This window comes from Chrysemys picta, chromosome 10 (assembly GCF_011386835.1).
Source record: "Chrysemys picta bellii isolate R12L10 chromosome 10, ASM1138683v2, whole genome shotgun sequence".
Taxonomy (NCBI): Eukaryota; Metazoa; Chordata; order Testudines; family Emydidae; genus Chrysemys; species Chrysemys picta.
In genome coordinates, this window is record NC_088800.1 from 61,066,880 (window position 1) to 61,086,754 (window position 19,875).

A 19,875-nucleotide genomic window follows, 5' to 3' on the forward strand; every position below is an offset into this window, starting at 1 on the left:
GTGCTTCATAGCAGCTCTGCAACATCCTGTTGCTTCCTTTATAAGAATTAGGAGATCCAGCAAGTTGAGCACTCAGTGTTGTATTCAAGAGTGCCATCAAAGTTGTTGAGGAGGATAGGTCCTGTTTCATATAACAGACACCACAAATAGAGCTATATCCTCCTCTGGGAGCGGGCAGACAACTGGTAAGTTGCCACTTGTCCTGTACAATAGGCAGCTTAAGAAACTAGCCCAGCTGGTCCTCCATGTCCTTGGAGCTAATGATTTCTTAATTAAGTTATCAGCATATTACATGTAAATTATCGCAGTAATAGCAATGCTCTCTTCTAGTCTGTGGTACCAGTCTCCAAAATCAGCGCACCTGGAAATGAGACAAATCAGCACTAATGCTAGTGTTAATTCCTGAGTCTCAAAGCAAACCCCAGAGCTGAGCCTCCAGAGTTGTTTGTCTGAATCTGCACATCCAACAAGAGGTCCTGCTTGGACTGCCAAAGCTGAGCTCAAAGCTGGCGAGCAAAGAATGACAGGCAATGAGTCTTTTTTCACTGAGTTGTAAACAAGATAAAACGATTCTGCCCGAGCACTCCTTTTGTTGTCGCACCAAGCCTAAAGCAAGTGACACAACTGGGGGCAGTGACCCTAAGATCAAACTTCAGATAACCAAGCAGTGACAACAGCTGGCCCAGGATGATCTTTTTTATTTGTAAGACCTCATGAATGAGTGCCTGTACCTTGCCCAGTTCATTTGCTGGGAGCTGGGACTAGCTCTCCTATCCACCTCAGTCACTGAATAGGTTAGTCTTGTGACCATTTGCTTAGTCTTTCCCTGGGCCAGTGGGACTCCCAGCTTGGAAGCAAGCTATGTGTTGCTCACAATCATCCGTCCATTGGACCCCACTCCTTGAAAATCATTCCCTTTTCTTCCCATTCTAAGAATGTGGACCCTGAATGAGAACCACTTGGGAGAGCTAGGGGAGCTGCAATAGGGGCAAGAGCCATCCCAGCATCAGTGACTGTTGGGAAAGAAGGCTGGGCTTCCTGGGCCTGATCCAAAGCCTATTGAAAACAATAGGATTTTTTTCATTGATTTCAGTGGGCTTTGAACCAGAGTTATAGGGAGGAACACTTATTCCAACCTGTTTCTTAATTTCGTATCTGAGGTCCCACTCTGCATTCAGCACTTGCTTCTGCCTCATGACATGACTGAGGCTTCATCTTCTTTCCTGTGAAGAATCTTCTTTTGTCTATATGGAAGGTCAGGGCAGGCTGGCTTCAGTCTTACGAATACCCATTTTTCCTAATGCTTTAACATCTCCTGGGATCACTAAAATGCACCCATACAACCTGGGAGGAACAATATCATGTGGCTCTAGGATAAACCAGAAGCATCCTTTGTAAAGCAGGTTTCTGCTGGCGTGCCATGCACTAATAGCTTTTAGAAAACGGATCTCAGGTAGTGCAAATATAAAAAGAGAAGAGAGAAGAAAAGTTTCTATAGAACTAAAACAAAAATCAAGGGCTAAAAACTGCTTATGACAGAGTATACTCGTCATATATATTGCCCCTGAAACATGGTTCATATATCAATAATAATATGGGCAATAGAGATAACTGAACAATTAACGAATCCTTTGCCAATAGGAAGGAAAGGAAGGAAGAACTGCTCTTAGTCATAATTTACACAGCAGCCATTTTGACTTTGTAATGCTCTAGAATAGGGACAATATGATCTTGTGGATGGAAGAATGTCTTCTCTTACTTGGTGGTTTCTTGTTGTTCTGGACAGAACCCCCCTAAGAGATAAAGACTTTTTTTTTTGTCATGGACCCAAGAGTGTTTTCACTTAATAATTTGCAGTGCTGTTGTAGCCTTATTGGTCCAAGGATATTAGACAAGGTGATGAGGTAGTATCTATTATTGGACCAACTCCTGTAGGTGAAGTTGAAAAATAAAAGATAGTACCTCATCCATCTTGTTTCATTCAGTAGTTCAGTTAAATGTTTCATGTAAAGGAAACTAAAGCAAAATTACACTACTTTGACAGACTAGGACACTGAGGTACTATGAGTTTAAGTAATTTGTCCAGAGTATAGAACTCGGGTGTAATTCTGGTCCCCCGAAGTCATTGGGAATGTCACCATTGAATGCAATAGGACCAGTGTTTCACTCCAGATGTTTTCAGTTCCTAGTCTTGTCTTCAGTCCACTATATGTTACCTCTATTAAAACTATATATACACAGACTGAGCACGTAGTCATATAAATGATGGTAGACTCTTAATCACAGCGTCAACATAATAAAAACTGTTGAATTTACTCATTTACAGTGAATCCCTTATCTACAGAGCCTTGAATCTTTAGCTCAAGCTATAGTAGTTCATGCTTTTTGGCCTGGATGTTCATTGTTCAGTCCCCAGTATGTCTACCAAGATGGCAGTTGTCACATAAGCTCAGATAAGAATACATTTTTTTTTCCAAAATAAAATCTTAAGGTGTCCTGTGATGTGGTGGTAAAGTGGCATACATTTCATTGTAAGAAATGAAAATATTTTTCTGTTATAATAAAGCCAGTTATTCCCTTTAAACTGATTTGAAAAATGTTCACCACCTACGAATAGACTGAGAACATTGAAGCTTTAGAACCGTATTTTATGAAAGAAAAGAGGATTTCATAAACTTAGTTTATAAACAAACAAACACACACACCACACAACCATCAACAACTCCAAGCCTCTACTTTAATGGAAAATGCTTATCAATTTTCTGAACCAAAGGGATATAATATAGACATATAAAAATATATCCATCCTCTTATGATGCATCTTGGCAACACATTTCAGGGCTATCAAAGATATTAACTTTATCAAAATTGACATGATTTATTAATCAATCTATCTGCAGAACAAACCAGGAAAGCGACAAGCATGTTTGCATTTGTTGATTCACAGTTGGCAGTGCATTTTGAAAACAGTATTTTAAGAAAGCACCAAACTCTGGTTTAAATTATTCTCTGGCTCATTTTTTAATGGAAAATAACTTTTCACAATCTAGCTTTTTTCTAAATGGAGAATGTGCAATATTATTTAAGAAAAGTATGAAGTTGATTTAGTATGCATGATTTTTTTCAGTTCTTTGTACACATTCAATAAGGTTACATTTTTGCTGATATATATATATATTGCCCTGAACTTTCTCGATTGCTTTTTTATCAGGTTTACAAATCAAATCCAATAGGTATATTGCAGAGCTCTGTGATATTATTTTCTGCACTTATAGCACAATGTATTGAATTATGCTTGCTCATGTACTGCTGCTGCTATTCTTTCCAGGTTGAGAGAGAATGACTGTGGGGGCTGTAAATTCACTTGGCTTCCAGCATTACTGGTTAAATCACGAGCCCTATTCAAGCTCAGAGAAGAGACAGAGCAAGTGTTCATTACACAAATCTATTTGGTCAAAAGTACAGCACAGTGGGTACTGAACCATCGCTCACATAATATTGTCAACTTAATCAAATAATGTCTAGAAGACATTCACGAGCTTTTCTCTAAGAAATTACTTGATTGGTGTAGCGGAAAGAAACAGGTGGCTTCTCAAAAGTGTACTACTTATTTATAACCATTAATAACTTTTTACGTATACATGCATACGCACACATATGGACAGACACACAACATAGTACTAAATTTACCGAAGATTTAGGAGGAAAAAACCCATTTCTTTCCTTTGTGCCTTTTTTCTACTAATGTTTTTATTGGTGATTCAAGGTAGAACATATAGCAATTCAGGCTGTTCTCCCCCTAAATTTGTGTGTGTTTGTGTGTGTGTGTGTGGTGTGTGTGTGTGTAATATTGCAAAAAGTGCCAGACTGACACTACTTGAGAGTGAGGAGTTGTTGCTGTTGTTTTTAATCTATAGATCAGTCAGAGCATGGGCAGAGGCTTTGCAAGCTTCCCTCTTGCTAACCTTGTCCAGTACACTGTAGCCATGAGTCTGATTTGCAGCTTGTGTAGATGTAGTCCCACTACCTCTAATAAAGCTAGTGTGAGGACACAGAAGTGTGGCCGTCAGTGCAGAAACCTGCTTCACCACCTTGAGTACATACTTGCTTGTACTGCTGCCACATCCTTACTGCTACTTTTAGCAGGCTATCTAGATTAAAGGTAGTGCAGGTATGTTTACCCCTACTAGGCTTCTTCGCAAAGATGCCAATTGGGACGGTGATACTTGCCTGCTAAAGCTACACTCAGGCCATCACTTATTCCACATTGGTGAACAGACAGCCAACATACAATATCTGGTGACTGAGGATTGTATAGAGCACCAGGGGTATCTTGCAGTGAAATAATTGCAAAATAATTGCAATTGAAAGAGAGAGATTAGTAGGGCATGCATAATTTAATGAAGTAAAAGAAGAGGAAAAATAGAACTTAAAATGGCCACTCAGCATTCCAGTGTCAGAATTATTATGGCCCAGTTTGTCTCTTCACTAATTGGTGGAGGAGGGCACAAAGAATTTCCTTTTCATCCTTCTTTGTGCCCCAGCAAGAGACCAAACACAATTGTAGTCCTTGTGCTCAAGAAAAGCAAGGACTGCTTAATGCTAATGTCAAAACTAGCTGTAAATACCACCAAAAGAGGAAAATGTGGGCGTGGGGTGAAACAATATTAGGAGGGTGCCATTTTGGCACTTGCTGCCCATAGCTACTGGAATAATTGTGAACATGTTAGGTACAGATCCCCTGGAAGATCCCACTGGACTGGTGCATCTGTGTGTGCACACTAACACTCTTAAGGGTACCATGTAGCCATTTATGCAGACTCCAGGTTCCTGATTCTACACCCTACTGATTCTTGTACTGTTTTATAGCCTTGTTGATGTGTAGTATATTTATAATGGGCCAAACCCATACCTAGTCTGAGTAAGGACTTTGGGATTGGGCCATGAGTTATCAAATTGAAATGTGTTTTAATTGTGAATGCAATTATCTATTGTAATGACAGTGGTTAAAAAGCAGAAAATTCATGTGGCACATGGGAAAGCTAAAGAGGAAGATATGGCTTATTCTCTTGTAAAACCTGCAGTTTGGATTTAGGATGCAAATTATTCTCTGTGGCAGTAACGTTAGCACATTGAACATGTGGTGCCATTTCACTTCATTGGGCTAAATAGTGCTTTGCCACAAGTACCATGTAAGAGACACTGCAATGTTGTGTTGCCCCAGGAGCATCTTGAAAGTAGATTGGGACATTGAGTCACAATTTGCCTACTGGTAAATGTCACATGGTATTGGGGCTCATATCTTAATGGTGTTTTATAGTGGTGCAGTGATGTCCCCCAGCACACTGACTTGGCTCTGCTGCCATTCACATTGGGTATGAGTTGGGCTTGATCCAAGGATCAGCCCACTTCTGGTCCACCTGTAAGGAAGCTGGAGAAGAGACTTTTCAGAGGCTGCTCTTACCCCCACAATGTGGGTTACCTGGTGCACGTGTGCAGAATAGGCTGCAATTTGGCCCAGAGTTAATACTTCGTGGGGAATTTATATTAGTAAACACAGACATGGCTCACTGGTTTTCTGGAATATATTAATTTGTGTCAAATATTTAGTCAATTAAATGTAGGGTGACCAGACAGCAAGTGTGAAAAATCGGGACAGGAGGTGGGGGAGGGGGGTAATAGGCGCCTATATAAGACAAAGCCCCAAATATTGGGACTGTCCCTATAAAATTGGGACATCTGGTCACCCCAATTAAATGATTAGTGCTAAGAAACCTATAATAGGACCAGCAGTTATCTTATTTCACTTCCCTACTTTTCATTGTATTTAGCTGCCTCTCAGTTAAAATAGCTTGGTGATAATTGGAATGACCCTGATGTAATCTTTACAAAATAAACTGAATGTGTTTTTAATTGATTTTAAGAACTTGACTATAGTGTGGGGCCAGGTGGCTCAAGAAATTGCTAATGAAATGCACATCTTTTTACTTTGAGGTCACTAATCTGAATTTGGCCACGTCACATGGCTTATGTGTAATGATGTGGTCTCAATATTTTGTTTGGTGAACAGGTGACTACATCACAATTGTTCATTACTTTGCAGTCTCAGTGGAGAGGCTCATAAATGAATGAATGGCCATCATTCCTGGATGTGTCTCTCATCTTTTGGAGTGCTCCATAACAGGAGAAAATCTTAACACTGGATAAAAAATATTTCCATTTCTAGAACTGGGTTAAATGCACTAAATTTACTGAATAATATTTTGGAAAAGGAAAAAGAACTTCCTTACAAAACACAGAATGGTATTTTCAGCTCATATACGAAATATATAGATATAAAATATCATATACCAAATATCTAGTTATTCTAAAACATATTCTGTCAATGCAGGTTTACTTATAAAAGTGCCTTGGGCCAGATTCTACTCTTGTTTATAACAGTCCTGAAAAGTGATTGAAGAAAATAGTTACTCTGGGTTTACACCAGTGTATATGAGAGCAGAATTTTGTCCCATATTTATATATTCTGTATTTTTTTAAAAAATGAAGTTTTAAATCTGTTATATTACTTAAAGCATTTGAATACTGTATAAATGCAACTCCCTTGGGGGGGGTGTGATTTGACCAAAACTGGCGGGGCGGGATAGCCCTGTGGAATAGTGTATTGAAGGGAGGAGAGGAGGAAGATCAATGAAAATAAGTTCCTGCAAAATATGTACAAATATCCAAGGCATTTAGCAAGCCAAAGGAAGGTGATAGATTTTTTTTTTTAATGGATGCATCTCATTTTAACTTCAGCAGTAAAATGAAGGTTAATGTTGTCTTTCTCTTGTGTGCGTCATTTTACTTTCCCCTTTTGAGCTAGTATGCAATATATTACTGAATCCTTGCGAAGAGTTATGTCAGATTTTTCAAAGAGGCTCTCTTTGTATCAGATGCCATATGGTTTTAGTATCCTATTGTCGTAAATTATTCCAAAGATATCTGTTATTGTCATTAACATATTGCCACAATTTAAATTTGTTGATCATTAATTTTTTTTTATCAGAGTAATTGTTGGGATTCTCTCTCTAAGACCTTTTCCACTCAACCTATCCAGAACACCTTGTCCCGTTCTGTGAGAATGCTTCATTCTGTGATCCAAAACACTCACTTCAACTCTGAATTTCATCACTCAGGTTCCTTTATTTGGCATACAGCAAAGCTATGCTGAGTTGATCAGACTGAAGCATAGCGGGTGAGTACAGGGCATATCACACATTCAGAGTTACACAGATAACCTCTTCCTTTTTTACTCCTGCTGGAATTCTGTGCCAATGCAGAATTTGCACAGAATTAATGTTCCCCGCATAATTTAATTTTTTTTCATGCAGAATTTGTGATTTCCCTTCAGCACTTCCACCCATGTTTGGCACAGGCAGTGGGAGCCCAGGGCCGATAACGGAAGAGTGATTATATTGTGTTATTTTGACAAATAAAATGTGCAGAATTTTAAAATATCATGCACTTAATTTTTATTTTTTTGGTGCAGAATTCCCCCAGAAGTACTTTATATTTAAACATTACGTTGCGTTTGCTATATATTAAATCACACATTTTTTAATTGGCTTGGCTACTTTGCAGGAACATAACCTGATACAGCATGTTCTGTCCATGTGCTATTTACATGGAACCTGATCTTTACATTCCAGGTCTATAGTTCTTAGCATCAGGGTGTTGCTGCTTATCTGAGGTAGCACAGAAATCCTGACTCAGCATACTGTTTGTCAAGCCCCTATTTACAACTTAATCTTCCATGCACCTTCCCAATTATGCCCACTAAGAAATGAGGCAACTTACTTATGTTAAGCTAGGCCTATAATAATAAAACTATTAATATGATCTGATGCTTATATTTATGAAAAATATTGCTAGTGTAGCCTATGTCTCTTTAATCGTGTCATTTGAGAAGCATCTTTTGTTATATAGCTTTAGCTCTTTTAGTGAGTATAAGGTACAGGTATTTCCTTGTTTATGGTGCTGCTTATATTTTCTTGTTCCCCATACTTTATGGGCAGCAAACAGTCAGGCACACTTCTATTTTTAAAAAATAATATAGTGGATAAGGTTGGGGAGAGGCCTAGAGAAAGGTGACCTATCAAAGAGCAAAAATACCATAGGATTGAGGTTTGAGATGGAGAGGGGAATATAAGTTAGCTAAGAATGATAAATTAAATTTGACATATGAAGACACATTTCTTTGTGAAGATGTATGCATGCCCTGCATAAAGTTTCTCTCCAAATTCATCAATACCTAAATCAAATTTTACCAAGATTAAAGTTGTGTAGCTCAGACTTTTTGATAGAGTTAGAAATGATTATGGAAAATAGAGTATCACAATTCTATATTAAAGTACTTGTGAATGCAATTTGCGATCTTTAAAACATTAAAATTCTAGCAGCTTATTTTTAACATTTATGGCATAAGGATGTTGTTGAATTCTTGGGATTGTTTATTAAAAATATCTAGTAAGTGGTTTACATGCTAATAAGGGTTTATACAAGTCACTTCATAATTAGAAGCATGTTGTTGTAGTCATATTGTAGCTGGGTCCAGGCAATAGCTATCAATAACCTTCTAAAATATGTAATTGTTTATCAAGATTTTTAAATTAGAAATGCAATCTCACTGGAACCAGAAAAAAGTCATGCAGCAAATGAGCAGACGTGACCTTTTGGTGGAGATGACAAATGGCTTCTTGATCCTCAGAGCTGGAAATTAACCTAATATAGTAATAACTGACATGTAGAAGAAAGCCAGTCCATAAACTAAGGGCCTGATTTTCAAAGATGCTGAGCACCTATAGCTCCCATTGACTTTAGTTGGAATTGGGGGTCCTCAGCACCTGCTTTCAGGCCGAAAAAACATTAATCAGTGACTTCATGGTTTATCAGTTTAAAAACTGCTTTTACTTTAAGATGTCATATACATATCATGTGCATTCTGTCTGTGTTAGTTATAAATCACACTGTAGGGTTCTGTAGAATTCAAGGTGTTTGTCCGGCTATACCAAAAGCAGGACAGAAGACATTTGATATGGCTTTAAACAGGCCACATCTTTATTATTCGATGTCTGAGAATACCCGGCAGATAAAAGTGTACAGTGCAGCTAACCATTCAATAATTACCCAAGGGCTTCTGCCAGCTCCCCCCTCTTTTTCCATCCAAGTCCCCCAGCCAGTCCATTACTGGGACCCTATCATCCACCCCCCTTCATAGGAGGGTTAAGGTGGGCTATAAGAAAGGGGGGGGTTGGCTCCCTGCCATACCACTCAGAGGAGCCCCAACTCCCCCTTTTGTTCCTTTAACCAACTGCTCCATGTAAAAGGGAGCTTCACCACATGGGGCTGCCCCTTTTAAACCCTTCCATCCATCTGGTACCCATCTTGACCCTTCTGCAGCAGTTTGATTTCTTCCCCGATCCACTACCCCCTCAAGCCATAAATCGCTGTTCCCTTCATTCAGCCGGCCAAAAAAATTCCCCTCCCCAATTAAAGATGTGGTGCGGTCATTCATAAAAGTTACATCCCTTCCAAATCTAGTGATAAATTCAAACCTTAAAAATAGCAAGGGAATACTTTAGGCTATTTAATGATGTTTTATAGTCCTGTCATCATTGTACCACTTTGCTTTCCAATAGTGATTCCACTATATGGTGATATTAATTGCCATAAAAAGAAAATGATCAAAATAACATCCAGGTGTTGAAAATTCACAAAAATTAAATAAATGAATCAATCTGTCATTTTTCACTGATAATTCTATAGAAAAATGAGCAGAGCCCTGGAAATAATGCATTGGCTTCAGATGCTGTCTTACTGTGAAATGAAATTAAGGCTAGCTGAACTATTTACACAAAAGATGAGCTTGATACATAAAGATTGGGTCTGACCATACTCCCAGCAAGTGCAGTAGTGTTCAGCTCCAGACTTTTGGGTCATTGGAATCTTTAGTTATGTCAATGTATTTTTCTCTATACTACCAAAGGCATGGGCAGTGGGTGGGAGCCCCCCTTTGGGGAGGCTAGTCCCCAGCTCTGCCCCTTCTTCCCCCTCCCCACATCCGGAGCCCCGAGATGCCCTCCCACATCCCGGAGGAGCCCCAAGCCAGCTGCAGCCTGGAGCTCCCCCCTTGGCTGGAGGAGTCCCGGGCTGGCCGAAGTCCCAGGTAGTACTATAAATACAAACATAATATACAAGAATTGAATGATGTGATTACTATTATAGACAGGTTTACTTTTTACTATCCCAACAGATTTGTTACATTAAAAACATAGCTTTAAAAAAAAACCAAAACAAAGGTTAGTTTATTCAATTAATAGATAACATTCCAAAAGGGACAACATACTTTTCAATAACAGCTGCTTCACACCCCTTCCTGAAGCACATTTAGTATGGGCCCCTTGGAAGGGCCAGCATCAACCATCTTTGCTGAGGTAGGCTAATGATTTGACACACACAAGGTGGCTTGTGACTGGCAGATGCAAAATCTAGGACTGGCTGATGCTGCCTAGTGGTAGTGATGGGATTATAGGCCATCAGCAGAAAAAAGACCTGGATATATTCCATCTCCACCTTGCTTGACAGCAGGAGATCTTCTCACCCACCTTCTCTGAGAGACATTCCCAAGAGGTGACTTCTTATTCCCAGATGGTATGAAGGCAGTCAGGGTGTGCTGTACAGACTTAATGCTTTGCTTCTTGGTATAAGATAATTGCCATTCTCAAGCCAGACAAGGACCCCCATAGCATGGTGAGTTACTACCCAATATCCTTGCTGTCAATGTGTTTTAAGGTATTTGAGTGCTTGATCCTCCAACAAATTACTCTGGAGTTTGACGATGTCTTTCAGGTTGACCACGCAGAGTTTAGGAAAGGACATAGTGCCTGAGTTTAAGTCTTGGCCACATTTGTCAAAAATGATTTTCAACAAAATCTAAAGACAGGAGCTGTCTTAATAGATTTGACCACCACTTATGACAGTTTGGAACAGAGTCCTACTGTGTAAACCCTCTTGAGTTGCCCTCCGTTGGGTGGTCGAAGTAGTAGAGCTTTTTCTCCAAAACAGGTGCCTCTGAGGACACATGGGCGACCCCTGCAGTTCCTGGAAGTGTCAGATTAATAGTCTTCCTCAAGATTCAGTTCTTTCACCAATACTGTTCAATGTGTACATCAACGATTTGACAGCAGCACGCTCATGCAAATTTATCTATGCCGACATCTGCTGCAGCTATCAAGCTCAGTCCTTCTCAGAAATTGACAAGGCCCTGAACAACGATACAAAGTTCATGGCAGACTACGGTAGTTGATGGCACCTGCAGCCAAGCTTTTGTAAGATGGTTTCTAGTGTATTTCATCTGCATAATGCAAACGCAAGCCATGAGTTAAATATTTTCTTAAATGGCCAACACTTGCAGCATAACCCACACCCGGTTTACTTCAGCATGACGTTGGATAGGTCATTGATGTACCGCAACCACTTGAAGAAGACAGCAGCCAAAGTTAGCTCTCGGAACAACTTGCTCAGAAAACTGGGTGGCTCAACCTGGAGTGCAAGCATCCGGACACTTAGATCGTCAGCACTTGCCCTCTACTATTCAACAGCAGAATACTGTGCTTCTGTCTGGTGTTGCTCATCTCACGCGAGGCTGGTCGATGTAGAGCTTAACAAAGCTATGTGCATTGTAACCGGGACTTTACATGCAACTCTGTTGCCATTGCTGCCAATACTTAGTAACATAGCACGACCCCATCTTCGCCATGTGGGGGCCTCCATCCTGCTCCTGGCCATTATCCATGAGAAGAGCAACTTGCTTCTGTACTCAGACCTCTTCAACTATCTTGCCAGTTTGCCTGTCTTCTAGACGCCCTTTATGGTCACTTACGCCACCACAGGACATGATGGTGGAATCTGCTTGGCATAACAAATGGTCAGTGATGACAGTCGTTAATCACTCTCTCGTCACCAACCCAAACATCTGCCCACCAGGTTCTGACTTGCCAAGACACCTGTGGTCATCCCAGAACTGGTTTTGGACAGGACAGGGCAATTGTGCGGCTAATCTCTTCAAATGGGGTTTCTCTAATGACCCACAATGTAGATGCGGTCAACTTCAGACTGCCACCTATGCTTGACGAGGGCCCACTGACTTACTTTGACAGCAGGCTACTGGCTCTTTACCTGGCTGATGATGATGCTATCAAATGGCTGGGCACACTGCGCATACCCTGAGAGAGATTCACTTGATCTCTCTGTGCCTCAGTTAACAATACTTCCTCTATCCAGCTCATTGTCTGTCATGTCCATTTAGGGCACAGCGCCAGAAGTGACTGCATACACTTGAGCTCAGTGGGGCTCCATGCAGGTGTAGGGTGCAGCCTTGCAGAGTCTTTTTTATTTTTGCATATATTCTGAGGGTATTGCGAGACTCTTAAAAAGAAAAATTGCACACAATATGCCTCTGTCTTCCTGTCTGGTTATTTTCTGGAAGGTTTTTCTTTTGTACAGAAGTAGAGAAAATACAAGGAGATGAACTTGGAGATTTTATTTACACTTAGTTTAAGAGTTGAAGGCAGTTAAGAAGAATGTGGTGATGGTGAGCATTATGAAATTAAAAGTAACTCTGTTACTTGCAAACCTCAACGTAATTGTAAATTCTATTCTATTCTATTCTGTTCTATTCTATTCTATTCTATTCTATTCAGGTTCTTTTACCTCCCTTCTAATCATGCTATCTGAGTACCTGTGTAGGCCTGTTGGCTTGTTTCCCCAGCCTAGGAAAGATTAAATGCCACACAGAGTGTCTATTCAGGCCCTTACTTCAGGTCACAGTTTAGTCTTCAAACAAAAATTCACAACGTAACACTGAAACAAGCTATGCCCTGACCAAAGTAGGTTGTAGGGACCCAGAGGCCTTTCTTCATGTCTCTCACCACTCTGCTTCCTGTGGCTCCAGCTGAGCTCTTTCAGCGCTTTATAGGAATCACCTGACCCCTGTTATAATCCCTTCTACTGAGCCCAAACACGTTCTTAAAGGTGCTCTGCTTGCAAACAGGGCTGGCTGGTCCTAAGTCCTCTGGCCCTTAAAGGGGCAGATTGCCCTGTTACAGCCTATTTAACCTATTGGTTAAACAGCATGATACGTTTGCTTTTCTCACTATTAAAATCTATTGTTCATCACAGTTAAAATTTCAGCCAATGAAATACAGCCTGCTGACACTCAAGCCATGAGAGATGAGTTCGGTGTTGCTAGCTGGAAGTGGGATATTTTTTAATATTTAAAAAAAGTGTATACATGAGAAATAGTAGTTAAACAGCAACAGTAGAAGACAACTGAAAAACTAGCAAAAGGAACATATAGAAGAGGCATGTGACAGGAAAGGAAGTGAAAGAGAAGGGGAAATTAAAGGTTTTTCTATTTGCATCCTTCCATTTTTCTCCTGCTGCATTCTCTTTCCTCTTCCCTTTTCTAACCTTGTGTTCTTGTGTGAATCTATATGTATATAAAAATTAAGCTTCTAACTTACACACACATTCATAAATGCTCCTACTTGTGCATATACGTATGTTACAGAGTGATTAATTAGGCCCTATATGTTGTCATCAAAGAAATGCACAGAGATTTCTTCCAAGTATTGTTTGACTAAAGATGATAAATTTTAATTTTCAGATGACTGATATGCTATTAATAACTCAATGTGTTTTAATAATATTTTTTGTAATTCCTAATTAGGTTTTTTAAACTGAAGCAAACTTCAACTGTGATGTAATCCAAATGTAAGATCTCATTTAAAAACTGCAGTACAGAATTCCCATAGAAATGCCATTGATGAACACTACATGTTCTTGGTCCTATGTGAAACTCTTCAAAAGTTAATTTCTGGGTTTCATCTTTATCTTGGACATTATTGAAACTTGGTACATTGCCTCCAATAGTACTTCTAGTCCCTTGAACATTCAAGGCCTTTTCAGTAATGGTGACTGTTCCTCTAGATAAAGTTACCCTCCAAAGCCCATTAACTGCTTATGAAATGTCAAGTATGGCGTGATGTGTTTCCTCCCTCTTGGAGTTGAGTGAAAGTCCTTATTGGCCTCTGCATGAAGGTCCAAGTTCTACTCTGGTTCATAAAGTGCTATTACTGCTAGGCTGTTTTCTGGCCATGATGCTTCAATTTCCTTTGGAAAACAGTGATGGAGGCTAAAGGTGTTTCCACAATGTTTTAATTCAGAGAAAAATATTTATTCTTAATTTATTTAAAAATATTTAAAAATGTAACATAATTGTTTACATTCTTCTTCCCCATACTGCTTGTTCCTTTCCAAGTTCTATGTTGTTGAAATAGATGTAACAATGGACTAGGTGAACAGATATTTCACATCTCTAACTTCGGATTTTCTTTTACATTATTGTTTGAATGATTCCTTCTTTTCTTTTCACTTGTGTGTCTTGCCTGAGAGTTAAACCCACCACTATTTTTATATCTAAAACTAGAGCGATACTTAGAGCATGTTTTACTTTATTTTGCTTTAATTCTTTTAGCAGACAGATGATGCAGCACAGACTGACGGCCAGCAACAGACACAATCCTCTGAAAACACAGAAAACAAATCACAGCCGAAACGGCTGCATGTCTCAAATATACCCTTCAGATTTCGAGATCCAGATCTCAGACAAATGTTTGGGGTAAGTACTATATTTTTGTTTGCATGCTTATTATTGTCACATTTTAAAAGAAGCATTACCTTTACATTATAGGTGGAGCTAGCAGCAATACCTAAAGTTAAGATTACATAATGCTTTCCATTATAAGACCCTTTCTCTCCCCCCCTCCCATTACTCATAACTAATTGCCTGACTTGCTTAAACTACTTGTAAGGAGAAACATTACTATATGTACTCTACAGAGCTATAATGTGATGGTAGATCTCCAGAATATCATATCTGTTCGTACTCTAAGAAAGCAAGTAATTAATACTGGCTTAACTTATTACACACTTACATACTCTTGTGAAGTCTTCTGTTCACCTTGAATTCCACACCAGTGGTTGTGGATCTTTAAAAGCATAGCAGTAAAAAATAGGCATTACTTGGCCTAACAATTGCATTATTATTAGCCTCCTTTCACAAAGAATTGTACATGGCCAGATGATACTCCAGTACTGGACCTGCCTTTTTTTGCACCTATTCATATCATCTTAATAAACTTAAATAACTCACAGATACCCTTATGCTGGAGCAGGATATTGTACTACATTTTGAACCTGCAGTTATTTTATGTGGGTATGAAAATATAATACACACACACACACATATTTACATTGTATATGAGTTTTATTTAATATAGGATAGAGTCCCACTTAATAACAGAGTCCCATTAAAAGACAAGAAGGAACAAAATATGTCAAGTAATTGACTTAAATTCATTATATATTATAATTAATTTATCTTCTAGTTTTTTTTTAACAGTCTAATTGAGCAGAAGTAGTATCTACTTAAATATGTACTAAGAATTGAATCCTGACATGATAGTGGTGAAAAAGGGATATTTTCACATAAACATATCGGAATTGCCCTAGCAACTCTCCCCCCACCAAATACAAAGGTGTATCTGATGCCATACATTTCAGAGCACAAAATTGTAAAGCATCCGATGACATATGAGAACTCCCTAGGATAAATGTATGTTAATCAGTTAAAATTAAATTTAAATAAAACAACTCAGAGAACAGGTGGATTCCGTTTCTAAATGCACAAAATACAGGAGTTGTTTTGTGGGTGTTAAAATCCAACTGTAAACAAACTAAAGTTAATTTGTGTTTTTCATTCCAAGTTTTTAGAATTCAGAAAACTCAAATAAATCTTACTTTCAAATTGGAAGATGGCAGGAATTCCCCAGCTTCCATACAACTTGGTAACAGTAACACTATTGGAGCTATAGCTGCATTAAGCCTCCCATTTGCAAGCTGAGACAAAAAGATTCCTAAAAAAAAACAGCAAATTCAGTTTTTCAGTTGTTCATTGTTAAATCAGCCTGGACAGTGCAGAGAAATCTGAGTTTCTAAACTGATGGGAAATTCAAATTCCTATCATTGTGAATTCTAGTGAAGTTTCTGAAATAAAGCCTGATATTGAAACCATCCTTTGCACCTTGATCCTGTTATGAACATGATTTCTTTTTAGGCGCATGAGTTGAGGAGAGCAGGCTTGTTTACTAGTTTGGGTTTTGTTTTTCCAACTTCACCCGGCTTTATATATACACCAATTATAGTTTAAACATTAGACAATTGTCTGCTTATAAGCTAACAATAGCGGTTAACACATTTGTTACTTGGAGGATAAATGTAACCGGGGGGGTAAGGCAAAGGATAACAAGAGTGTGCTGATTTTTCTAAAAAGTTAAAACGATAAAAGGAACTCTATCTTTCTTGTCATGGATGTATTTACCATATCTTAAGTAGACTGGAGTAGAGTCTAATTTCTGTAGTATTATTATATAATAATTATTCTGTAGTATATTATACACTCACTAGGTTATTCTGCTTCTGCCTGCATTGTTTTGTCTTTCCATTGTAGTATATTGTTTGTCACTTACATTGCCTCACCAGAGTTACACTGCTTCACATGACATGTTAGTGACACATGAAATAGCAGAACATGACACATTGAGTGATGTACTGGAAAGTGTCACACCATAAAATGTGTTGCATCAAAAAATGTTCTGACTTATCCATACTAAATACTGCCCAGGGTTAGCATTCATTCTCTTTACCAAAGCAGGTATAGTGAAACTTCTTTCTTTAGGACAGAACCTGTGCATTTTTGCATGTTTGAACAGTGTCTAGGGCTATGATAACACCAATAATAATAGTAATTATTATTATAAGATGTACGGTTTATTCCCACACACAAGTAACAGAGTTTCACTAAGGTAGGACAGAACTTGTTTGGGAAAAACTCAGCACTGGTGGAAGTCTCTCTCTTTATCTTCTTTGAGGGGGCACTGGAAGCTGTGGTGTATCCTTTTAGAAGATATGGGTAAAATACTGGCTCCACTGAAATCAATAACAGAATTCCCATTTGATTTTTAAATAAAGCCTGGATTTCACCCTGTATCTTTACTCACAGAAGAAGCTGTAGCAAATATGTCCTTATTCCTCTTCATTTCACTGGGAGCAACTAGAACAAGACCAAGGGGCTAATATTCCTCTGAGGATGAGTGGGAGGTGATAATCACCTTTAAATGCAACAATTAATACCTGTCTGGTGGGTGGTGATTGCTGCACTCCAAGGGGAGTTGCACAGTGGGATATTACCTATACTGAAACATCATTATAAGAGGACTGAAAAGCCATTAAAAAGTAAGTAAAATGTTGGGACTTTCATTTCACAGTGTGATATGCAGTGTTTTTGTAGCCCTATTGGTCCCGGGGTATTAGAGACAAAGTGGGTGAGGTAATGTTTTTTATTGGACCAACCTCTTATGGTGAGAAAGACAAGCTTTTAAGCTCATACAGAGCTCTTTTTCAGGCCTGAAAAAGAGCTCTGTGTACGGTCACAAACTTGTCTCTCTTACCCACAAAAGTTGGTCCAATAAAAGATATTACCTCACCAACTTTTCTCTTTAACATCACTGTGATATGAGTTTAACCATAGCGTGGTTCACAGTCAGCAGGTGCTACTATATTTTAATTGCTGTTATTGATTATGCAGAATGGTAGTGGTGCAGTTTTAGCTATGTATCAGGCTCATCACAACTTGCATTTGATTCAGCTACTCTTCAGTTTGTCATTTTTTTTATTGCTTGACTGGCCTGTAGTTTAATATCTTTCTATATATGAGGTACTAAATCTTCTAATACTATGAAATATCTTTGCTACATCTCTGTTATGATGTTTTCAGATTTTCTTATGTTCATGTGATCTTTCTATTTCTTTTCAGCAATTTGGTAAAATCTTAGATGTTGAAATTATTTTTAATGAGCGAGGCTCAAAGGTAAGCAGTTTAATTCACCAGAAGAATCAGTTAATTGATTTTTAGTATGCGATAAGATTAAGAGAAAACAACTGCACTAGTGTAATAAATGCATCTTAAAAATCCACTTGAATGGAAACACCTTTTGAAGCCTTTTGTCAGTTTCCCAAACAGCAAGAAATTCAGTGGACTCATTTTAAATCCTTTGAAAGGAAAAATTATAACTACTATAAACTGTCAAAGTTCAATGGGAATTTTGATTTCCGCTTTTAAATATAATCATATATTGTCTAGGCTGATTCTTTATCCTCCAGTGATAATTACCTTACTCATTTTATAAAATGAGTCATATTTGCAGAAAAATAAGCAGATCATTTGCTAGAATAGGTATTTTCTGCTATTGAAATGAAAATTGGTAATATAATCTAATATCCTCTTGAGTAATTACTCAATAAAATATGTGATTATTCCAGATTATTGATGTGCAGATGTTTTCCTGGTTAGTTAAAAACTTCAATGCACCAACCCTTTGAATACAATTTATTTTAGTATTTCTACCGATAAAGACAATGTACTGTATTGTACATTTATTTTAGTTCTCCTGAAAGTTACTTCGCTTTAAATTTGTAGCCTGATTTATTGGGTACTTAAGAAATAAAAAAATAAGATTGTTATGCTTCGATAATTTACATTAAATGGTGCAAAACAGTCATTTTCCCATAAATCTTACCCAGATCAGCCACACTATAATTTTCTATGTTTATGTCATATGCATGGTAACTCTCCTCCCCTTATGTCAGACTCATTCTAATCTTTGTCCCCCTATATATTCGACTTGTAATAATTCTTCCCCTCCTACATATGATTCAGTATTAATGATGGAAGCCTTTTTCTCTTTTAGTATGTCAGATACATTATAATCCTTCTGCTAATCCCTCTCCTAATGTGTCAGCATTTTCAATTCTAAATTTAAAACGGTCACCTATTCTTCCATATAAAATGATGCAATCATCATAGGCCTTAAACTCCAGAACCTTATTGGATGGGTGCTGCACCAGCTCAAGTCAGCTTTTACAGTGGTGCAGCATGTCTACAGTAGGGGTTGGCATCTGTGCCATGCAAACCTCCCACTGTCCTACACTATAAAAAAGCTCTTGGAGAGGGTCTCACAAGGCTCAGTTTCCTTAGCACTCTCTCTGTCCGTGATTAAAAGAGTAGATGCCAGTAATGCAGTTAACAAGCACATCAAATCACCTTTTGCATTTAAACAGGAATTGAGCATGGGTACTTCTGTAAACAGCAGCTTACATGACACGAAACAATTCAAATGCAGAAAACCTGAGTACTAATGCAGATAAAGAGAGAATAGCAATTTGCCTCCAAAGCAGTGCTCAAACTGCCCACCACCCCCAATTGACAGTAACTCCTCACTTAAAGTCGTCCCGGTTAACATTGTTTCATTGCTGATCAATTCGGGAACATGCTCATTTAAAGTTGTGCAATGCTCCGCTCTTACGTCTTGGCTACCTGCTTTCTCCAGAGCTGGCAGCCTCCCTCCCCTCCCCCCCCCAAGCACCTCCCGCCCGCTGGCAGACCCCGCGGATCAGCGCCTTCCCCCTCCTTCTTCCCGCGGCAATCAGCTGGCTTTCGGCACGCAGGCTCCCCCTCCCTCCCCGCCTCCTGAACACTGCAAACCAGCTGATTGCCCTGGGCAGGGGGAGGCGGAGAGGGAGCCTGCGTGCCAAGTCCTCGCTCCTCTCTCCTGCCTCCGAAACGCCGCAAGCCAGCTGATTGCCCCGGGCAGGAGGGAGGGGGCAGGACGAGGACTCGGCGCACCTCCCCCCGCCCTCCCCTGCCTCCTGCCC

At 39.0% G+C, this 19,875-nt stretch overlaps 1 protein-coding gene across 50 annotated transcripts in view; it reads left to right on the top strand.

The window, feature by feature from the left end:
* Positions 1–19,875, top strand: part of RBFOX1 (RNA binding fox-1 homolog 1) — a 2,478,424-nt gene that overhangs the window by 2,318,246 nt on the left and 140,303 nt on the right. For all 50 annotated transcript variants that reach the window (XM_065558775.1, XM_008162566.4, XM_008162565.4 and 47 more), the window contains 2 exons: positions 14,579–14,722; positions 17,978–18,031. In XM_065558775.1, coding sequence (XP_065414847.1) covers positions 14,579–14,722; positions 17,978–18,031 — 198 coding nt within the window. The remainder of the gene's footprint in view (positions 1–14,578; positions 14,723–17,977; positions 18,032–19,875) is intronic.